A 9,863-nucleotide genomic window follows, 5' to 3' on the forward strand; every position below is an offset into this window, starting at 1 on the left:
TCAGAAAAACCACATCACAGCTATGCAAGATTCTTTGTAAACAGAATGTAATTAATAAGTTAAAAAAAGAATAGCCCACCCCCGCACAAGAAGAATGGGAACCAAGAAAAGCGGCATAACTTTCAGAAGTTGTACGGTAAAGCTGGGTGGAATAGAATACAGTCAAATTTCTCAATTCTCAGGCTAATTCGTTAGTCACAGAAATTACTGCCTCCTGCCTAAGAAAATGCACAATCATTGTCCTCTTTCCCACAAGTCAACACACACATCTTGATTACTGCATCATAAACGTAGCCTATATTCACAAGGCTCAGTATTTCATCTAAATATCAGAATTATGCTCCATTAATTATTCTTGAAAAGAAAAAGAATTTTCATATAGAGATTCATCGTAATATTTTTGGAAGTCACAGGAGACTATTACCATGATTTAGTCTCTGGCACTAAATTTATTTGCTTTAACTTTATTTTCTTTTTTTGACAGAAGTTAAATAATTTTGTAATAAAGGAAGACAACCTTAATCTGGAGAACTGCCATGTAAGTCCTGGATGTTTTTTCATCATGATAGTTTACCTTGCGAATTAAGCTGGAGAGTGTCACCAGCACCACAGCCAAGAACCACAATTTTAAATATGATTTCTGGCAACACAGAAATATAAAATTGTTCTGTGTCTCATTCCCAAAGCTGGTGTGTATCTCATCTTCACAGCAGCCCTACATACACGGATAGAGCAGATCTATATCCTCAACAGACTTTTGCTCTGAAGCGTTTTTCTTATTAATTGATCAGGACTTTTAAAGTGACACTCCTAGTGTGTTTTCACCACCAAGAGAACATTAGTTGAAAATACTATTTTGGTGCAACATTTATATTACCGATACAGCCATAGGCTCCAATCTGTATATTTCATTATCAGGACACATACAGAGTATGTACTGGAAGCATCTGGTTTAGATATCACAACTCTGTAGTGTCTAAGTTCAAGGGTATTCTGGATTCACTTGGTGTGGGCAATGTTGTTTTATGTATATTTATACACATGCACACATACACATACACACTCTCATATTATACTCACATAAAATTATAATATATACACATAGCACACACACATAATTAGTGCCTAGAGATCAGATTACAACACAGTGCCATCAAAAATAAATCCTTTAGTTTTGAGTTTCATTTAAAGGACCTTGCATGCTCAAAATTCAGAAATGGTCTGGAGCAACTTCCCACAGCTGAAATATCCGACTTTAATAAGGTATCATCTGGATTCTGGATGTGGTGACAAACAACCAGCACCAGGGCGAAGACCCTAGAGAAGAGCCCTACTGTGTGGTCACATTTCCCAAATTCAGAGGAAAGGCTCCAGGAGGGTACCATCAGCATATTTTACTTCCCCTATCTTTTTACATTCCATCCAAGAGGATCTAGTCCTGATAAACCAAACCACACTTATTTCTCTACAACTCTATGTCCATGAAGTGTGCCCTTGAGCTCAAATCTGCTCCAAAGAGAGGATATAATAGAGTACTTTTAACCAATAATCGTAAGGTGTGATTAAGCAGACTTTCTAATTACCTCTCCTAATATCAGGAGATGTTCTGCCAATTAAGTAAAACATGGATGGCAATGTTCTGTCTTAAGCTCACCAATGTTGCACAATGGTGAGTACAGAGGTTTTATTTTACTTTCCTCCTTGGACTGTTATGGAAATTCTGAACACTGGAGATGCGCTTGAGATAACTAAAGGTTCACACTTGTACAGAAAGAATGCAGGATGTGGAACAGTGGAGAACTGGGGTTGGCCTTTTGGGGGAAGAAGAGGTAGCAGGTAGTGCTGAACTGAAATGGAGGAGTGGAAATTAGTTGTTCAAGTTTCCACAGTTTCTTCAAAATCATAAGCAGAATTTGAAGGGGCAATTCCTGACATCCCATCTGAGATTATGTGGACACTCCAATTTAGTGAATCACATTATGAAGTAAAACATTCACGGATTTTGTGTCTGAAGATAAATCCAGAAGTTCATTCTCTCACAGGAATTTGCGGCATGATTTTCGTATGAAACTTGGCATAGACTGAAGTGTTTGCAGAAGTCTCCTATTCCACCACATAAAAAGCCTCCCTATTGAACCATCGACTAGTGAGATTGCTGAGAGAATGGTGTTTCACTCAGCTGAGAATTACAGGTTTGATTAATGCGGCAAACTAGGGTCCTATACAGCACCTAAACATGTAATGTAAACAGGTTTTGAAATAATGCTGTGAATTCAGAAGCACTCAGTTCTCTTACCCACCAGTAAAGACAAGGGCATTCAGCACAGCTGAAATAAAACTTCTGCTGCTAGTAGAGCTTGCCTAGCATACAGCTTTAAAACAGAATGCTAGTAAACATTTTCTAGTAATGTGTACCTAGAAACATCTTTTAACATGGTTTCAAAAGCAAGAGGATTTTAACGAATATACTAAAGCTACTTCCTACTAAAACTTGGGAAACACAAGCAGCATCCACACTGATGTTATTGTGACAAACACCCGACACTGTTATGACAACACTGAATTGTAGTGCAGATCCTTCCTGGCATTTCTACTTGGTAGCTGTCAACTCTTCTGAGCATGACATTGATGGGCTGAAATTTTTTTCACTACTGCGGGAATGGAAGGAGAACCCCTCAAGCCCTCCTCACGCTTGCAGTCTTAATGGGAAATACTTAAATTGGGGGGTGGGATGTGTTTATTGTTTAAATTCTTTCCAAAGGAGTCATTTTAAAATAGGGATGAACAGGTGTTCTGGCACCTCCACAAACAAATTCAGTGACGACTCGTTGTGGAAGTCTGGGCAGCATTGCCTTATTTACACATGCCAGTATGGAAGGCTATCAGGCTCACATTACTAAAACATCTTCTTCCAATTTTTCTGTGAAAATCATTTACCAAAGCCCAGACAGTGCCCTGCTTGAAATGATATCCCCGCTTCAGTAGTCTCTATAAGTGACGCTTCAAACCAAAATAAGTGTCATGAACTCAAGAGCTATTCAGCTTCATAGTCAAAAGATAAGGACAAACATATCCATCTCCACTTGAGGTATGGGTCTAAATAGGTCCAGGGGACAATTTCTAGAGAGGTAGTTTCCTTTCTAGAGTCCCGCAAAAGAAACTGGAGATGACTAGCTTGAATGCAGGCAACTGTGTTGTGCCTGTTTAAAGGTAGGCAATACGATGGAACAACTCATTCTGGAAATCATCTCTAAGCATGTGGAGGAAATGGTTATTGGGAGTGGTCCACATAGATTCATCAAGGGGAAATCATGCCTGAACAATAGCTTTCTATGATGTCAGGACTGACTGGGTAGATGAGGAGACAGCAGTGGATGTTGTCTGTCAACCTTGAATTTAGCAAGGCTTTTCACGCTGTCTCCCATAACATCCTCATAGGTAAACTTAGTAAGTGTGGTTTAGATAAGTGGACAGTTAGATGGATTAAGAACTGGCTGAATGTCAGAGCTCAGAGGGTTGTGATTAGAGGCACAAATTCTAGCCTCTAGCTAACAGTGTTCCCAGGGGTTAGTACTAGGTCCAGACTTGTTCAATATATTCATCGATGACCAGGATGAAGGGACAGTGTACCCTCAGCAGGTCTGCTGATGATACAAAACTGGGAAGAGTGACTGATACACCAGAAGGCTGTGCTGCCATTCAGTGACACCTGGACAGGCTGGAGAGTTGGGCAAAGAAGACCCTAATGAAGTTCAGCAAGGGCAACTGTCGGGTCCTGCACCTAGGGAGCATATCCAACATATGCTGTGGTCTACTGATAAGCTGCCTTCTCCTGTTTGCTCTGATTTCACACGCAAAAAAGTAAAGCACTTACAGATCAATTACAGATTAATTAGGCACACAGGCACTGAGACAGATATGGGTGACAAAGTGCCGTATAAGCTATTGCAGAGCTACGTCAGTGAAATAAGAGAGTTATGCTGAGTAAAAGTGGGGCAAAATTTGCCGAAGGTTTGTTGCTGAAGGTTTGTTGCAGAAAGCTGCATAATGCTGTGTTGGCTGAGCAATCATAGGTAGCTTCACAGAAGCTTTTCCCAGGGTAAAAGAGGGGGATGAACGAAAAGTTAGACTTACTGCAAAGCACAGATTTCTCCTGTTTCCCACTAATTTTAAAATACTTCTGTCTTCCCTGTGCTTGGTCCAGAGAGAACAGCAGGGCATGGGAGCACTTAATAAAGCATTCTGGTCTGCATTTCATACATGATTGCTTAGACTTCTCAAACTACCTCATGATACAGTTTCACAATAGGTCATAAAACAGGAGAGACGCAAAACCGCAGTCAGAGAAAGTTCCTCTGTGCAAGGTTACCGTTAGGTCCACTGCTGGGTGGAGAGCCGGCAGCTGGAGCGCTCATCTCAGCTGTGCTCCTGTATCTTAACCTTATGGATCAAGTATGTCAGATCAGTAGATCAGATGGGGCACCTATAGCTGCCCATCAGAGGGGTGTAGCCGTGCATGGGCAGAAGATGCTCACCTAGATGTAGATGACTACAAGACTGAAATCAGCTATATGTTTCTCACTCAGTGTAGGAATTGACAAATTTGCTACGAAGCATGTGCCTGAAATACTGCTACCATGTCTATTCTTACCCTCATATTCTGAAAAACTGATTCTCATAGTCTCAGCCTACAAGTGGAGCTGGAAAGATTTACACAGAGGCTGGAGAATGGATGTCGTATGTTTGCCTTTACACTGCCAGGGAATTGTCTTGAAATAGGGAGATTCATTCCCAGATTCCCCTGAGCAAACCATGACAGCCGGAGCAGGATCTAAGCATCTGCTTAGTATCCTTTCATATTAACTCAAGCTAAAAAAATAGGTGGTTATACTGTCAAACAGTATTAATATTCTGTGGTTGTGCATTAAGTTGCTTTTAGGATAGCAGCATATTTTTTTCTGAAATACATTGTATATTATTTAATAAAGTACCCTCGATCAGTGTAGATGTGATTCTGGTCTCCCGTTTGTTTTATACCAGGGTAATTTCAATAAGCTCAACAGAGAAAGTCGCTGTTTTATACAACCAAATTATCAGGATTAAATCCCGTGTCTCATCATCTTAGGCAAATAGGAGAAAAAGTTTGTACATTGAAATCGTAATTTGAATTTAATTTAAGGAGGTCAGAATGTTCAATGTACCTGCTCCCATGAACAGGGAACTTGAAGAAAATTGGTACTATAATATACCTGAAAATTAGTTGTTTGATGCGAATACAAATTATTTTGCAGCAGTAAGTCTGCAATTATATGGTTACTTTTACAGTAAAGAACAATGGCAACTCTTGTATTTCACTTCTAGTATGTTTTGTACTACTGGATGATATTCAGATTTTTTTTGGCAATATATTATTTGAAAAATTAAAAAAATTTAGACAGATTAAACATGAGAGAGAATTTTTTAAGGTATCACATGGCATAAAGAAATAGATACTTAGACCAGTGTTCAGTATTTTTGGTTTGAATATTTTAAATTGTCTACTTCTGAATTGACTTTGAAGGCAAATATTTACCATGTGCATAAAACCTGTTTGGACAAAATTTCTGACCTGATCCACTTCAAATATATTTAGAAATACTAATAGCTGGAATATGCAACTAACAGCTGGAACTAATAGCATCACATACCTTGCTTGGGTACCACTGTCACACTCGCAGCAGCTCACAGGCCTGTACCAGTGCCGTTATGTGCTGACAGATGTGGATACATACACTGGGTATGTATACACGTACCCAGGAGTGAGGACAAGTATTCAGTGAGTGGTCACACACCATTCTGCCGTGGCTTGTATGTCACTTGGCTCGAACAAAAGAACCATTGACTTAGAAGCTGTGGCTGTGATGGTCTTATGCAGACTCAGAGTTCAACTTCTTCATCTGTCACTTACCAGGGTGCAACCTGAGCTCTGAAAGGACACCTTTCCAAGAAGAGAGAAGTGAACCTGGTTGTTTCTGGAAACAAGAGTGTGTTGCTTGTTTCTCATCTCTCCATATCCTTCCTGCACTCCTCACAACTGCTGTGACGTATCTTCGCCTTTTCTGGGGAAGATGCTATAGTAGTACAAGACTGCACCTGCTCTTAACATGTCCCTAAGAAACAGCGTGTACTGAGGAGCAGCTTAAAACAGGTGTCCACTTCTCGGAAAAGACAAGCTCTTGAGATACAAAGCATTTCATACTTAACGGCCTAGGAATTCCTGTAACAGCAGATGTTGCTACTGTGAATTGAAACTGTCAAAGGAAAAGGCAGGGAGCTGCTTTCTGAAGCCAGCTGGGAGGGCCAGAACATTGCTGCTGAAGCTGTTGGCCCTGATGGAAGAGGTAAGGTGCTGAGGAGTACCTCAAGCTGTGTGCACAAGAGCAAGCTGAGCTGCGTGGAGCCTCTGCCATATCAGATACCTCCTGCAGCAACATCCTGCAGAGGCCTAAGGTTGCTGTAGCAACGACAGCAATTTAAGAAATATTGAGGGAGAGATTGACCAACAGCAATAAAATAAAAAAGTAGACCATGTTTTAAAACATCCTTCTGCTCTCAGAAAATGAAGAAGGCCACAAAGCAGTCATAAAGGAAGAAAGCAGTTTAAGGACGGTGTGATACTGACCATGGCGTTATATGTTGCAGGATGCTAGAGCTCAATGGACACTGAACAGCAACCAGCGAGTCAACAGAGATTCGAGGTGTTGCATCACTTGTTATTTTCTGCTGCCAGGTACTTCCAGAAGGACAGTAATAGGAAAAGCTGCTAACATCAAGGCTTCTAAATGAACAATAAAAGCAAGACTGACTCACAGAGAAAGACACTTGAACCAGTGACTGTGTTGTGCTTTTGGCTGCGGTCTAATAGGTCATTTTAAAATGGGTTTCTTTCTTTCTGTGTTGGTGAAAGGAAAAACAAGATTGGTCAGAATCTTGCATTAATTTGGGAAAAATAAGTCTGTTATGCCAAAGACTACTCTGTTACGTTTCAACACTGCAAAATAAGGATTTAATTGTATAGGGGATTTATGCATGAGTCCTTTCTTGCATTAAATATACTGTCTCAGGGTTCTGAAACTGTGTTCTCACCCATACATAATCCCAAAGCAGGTTCATAAGAACTCTGCAGCCATATGAACTTGTAAGAAAATTATATGTTTCTAGAAATATCATCGAAATATTCACCAATTTTCTGAACGCCATGAAGAAGAGTGGATCAAATATCAACCAACAAGCCTTCAAAAAGCACATCAACTTGTTTTATTTTCCTGTGTGATGTGGAAGAGTGAAGGCCCCTTTGAAAAGGCAGAGACAGTAAAGGTGTGAAAGGGGAAGCTTTGAAGAAAGAGGGGTACTACAGGTGATCTGTGTGATGGCCAGCATGATTTGGATATATCTTTAACTGCTTATGCTGTATCTTACACTCCTGAACTTCTATATAGTTTGACATGATATTCCAACAGTGTATTGTGATAACAAACATAGATCTCCATCTGCCCTGAGTTTTAAGGGATTCTTCAGTACCATTTTGAACTAACAGCTTATTCTCCTACTGACCTCGGAGAGAGTTTCTGTTGGAAACTTCTGAACCAAACAAGGACCATGCCCTGAAGGCCCCTGCTGTTCTGTGAGAAGTATTTCAGGCCTCTGTAAAATAAAAGCATTTTTTCTGCATGGAAGGTCAAAAGCCAGCAAAATTCTGTGTGTTCGCTTAACTCATACCTCCAGAAGCAGCTGACTTGCACTCGTCTGGCACATACTCAAGAATTATTTAAATCAAGATCTAAATAGCTGTTGCTTGATCAGGTACTGAAGTTATATTTCACCTTCAAATGTGTTCATGAGAGTAACTGTTTCTAATATTTTTATAATATTGTTGTCTCTGACTGCATGGCCTTGTAGTTACCCATATTAAAATTTCAGACTTTGTCAGTCTTTATTATAGGAAAGAAAATTCATCTACTTGTGTAAACAAACCATTAATCTTCTCCGTTTCAGCAAAAGCCTGTTGAATTGAGCAAACATTTACTCAGTGATCATAATTACAGTGTATGTCAGTTTATACAGTCCTAAATGTATTGAATCTATGTAAAGTGCCTTTAAAATACTGCAGTTACTTTAAAGACACAAATAAGTCCAGAGTTTTAAGAACAAGCTCATTCTAGTGAGTGCCTAAAAAAGTAGTCTGCTCCTACTTTTTTGTTTGTTTTTGTTTGGGAAACTTGTTTCTAAATTCTGCTAATGCCCATTGAGGAGAACTATTATATTCATTTTTACTCAATAAATTTTAGTGAATGTATTATAATAGAAATAGTTTAATGAATAGTCAGAGTCAGTTTATACTGATGATCAAATGTCTTTAAGAAGGAAAAGGCTATAAAACCTGTTTCTTTGTCCTGGTCAATCAGGTCACACAAGGGAATATTCTATTAGGTTCTTATCTGCTAAAAATTAATTGATTCTTACCTTTCCGAAACTCCCTTTCCCAATAGCCCGCAATATTTGAAAGTGGTCAAAGTTAACTGCAAAATAAAGGAGAGAAGAAAAGGAAAAGAGTTTGTAGAGCGCTAAGTCAGAATCAGAAATCAGTTAAGAAATGACAGTTTTCCAACTAATGTCATTCTACTACGCAGTATTTACTTTTTCTCTTGAAACACCAAATAATATTTAATAGCTAGCAAAGAGGAGGTTTGCTTTAAAACATGCTCCATTAATTTTATCCATCAACTCATCTTGGCCCAATGCCTCCAGTGCCCAGTATCTCCAAAAAGAAACAAAACTCTATCATAACAAAGTAAAAAGACACTAAGTTAGCAGTATGCAGCCATTAGCAAGAACTGATCAGCATTTTCCAGAAAGATTAAGATCTATTAAAAGGATACTGAATAACTCAGGGAAATAAAACCATCTGCTTACAGATGCGTAGTAATCTCGGGGCACTATTGCGACAGTAATCGCTCTGCAGGATAATTCCCATGTTCTGTTGCAGTGAGGGAAGCTTGTCCCATGATGAGCTAGCTGGATCAGCCCTCTGAACTTTGTCACCTCAATACTATACATAATGCTAATACTGTAAGAGTATTTCATAGATGTAGCATAACTTTGTTTGGGGATATTTAATTTTAGCTTAGCAGTAGAATGGGTTTACTCCTGCTTCAAGAAAATCTGACAGCTCGGTCTGCCTTAGACACTGAAGTGATTTGCTGTGAAAGTGAGTGAGAGATTTAATTTCTCAGAAATGTCATTATTGCTGGTGTTGCATGAGACTGAGCACAGCAGGACCTTCACATCTCTGGTTCATTGGTAGGTCTGGTGGTTTAAAAATAATCCAACAACATCCTGAGCAAAATAGATAGGGAGCCACTGAAATACAAATATGACTAAATGTGATACAGTTTTTTACAGTCACTTGTCAGAAAAGAATCACACTTAGAGCTAAATTCAATGAACCAGAGTTGACAAAGTTCAATGCAACTTAACAGGATTTTTTAAAATCAAAACTTTCTTGTGTTCCTGGCTTTGGCCATATAACTCATTATTGGCCTAAAGAACTAGCAAAATTATGGAGAAAGATTGTCTCTGGAAAAATGTGGTAACATGAAGAAATACAGCAAAAATGTGACTCACATCATGTTGAGGAAGAAAATCTTATGAAGATGATAATACTTTAAATATCTGTCGAAATAGTTTTATCAGCTCAAGCTAAGCACTGAATGTGTTAAGTTCGATATACATCAAGGCACTGAAAAGGGCTAAAATCTTATTTTCCCTGTTGCAGTAATATCTCGCTTATGCTACTAACATCTCTTATAATGTATTTAGAGCAT

General features: G+C 39.1%; 1 protein-coding gene across 1 annotated transcript in view; it reads right to left on the reverse strand.

The window, feature by feature from the left end:
* LOC104491709 (serine/threonine-protein kinase 32B-like) overlaps nt 1-9,013 on the reverse strand; it is a gene marked incomplete at its 3' end in the record, with an annotated part of 115,203 nt that extends 106,190 nt beyond the window's left edge. The window contains exons 1-2 of the mRNA XM_010134173.1: nt 8,953-9,013; nt 8,503-8,558 (exon numbers count right to left, since the gene is read on the reverse strand). Of these exons, the coding sequence (XP_010132475.1) occupies nt 8,503-8,558; nt 8,953-9,013 (117 nt within the window). The remainder of the gene's footprint in view (nt 1-8,502; nt 8,559-8,952) is intronic.
* Between the last annotated feature and the right edge of the window lie 850 nt (nt 9,014-9,863).

Source organism: Buceros rhinoceros, unplaced genomic scaffold (genome assembly GCF_000710305.1).
Source record: "Buceros rhinoceros silvestris isolate BGI_N320 unplaced genomic scaffold, ASM71030v1 scaffold7464, whole genome shotgun sequence".
Lineage (NCBI taxonomy): Eukaryota > Metazoa > Chordata > Aves > Bucerotiformes > Bucerotidae > Buceros > Buceros rhinoceros.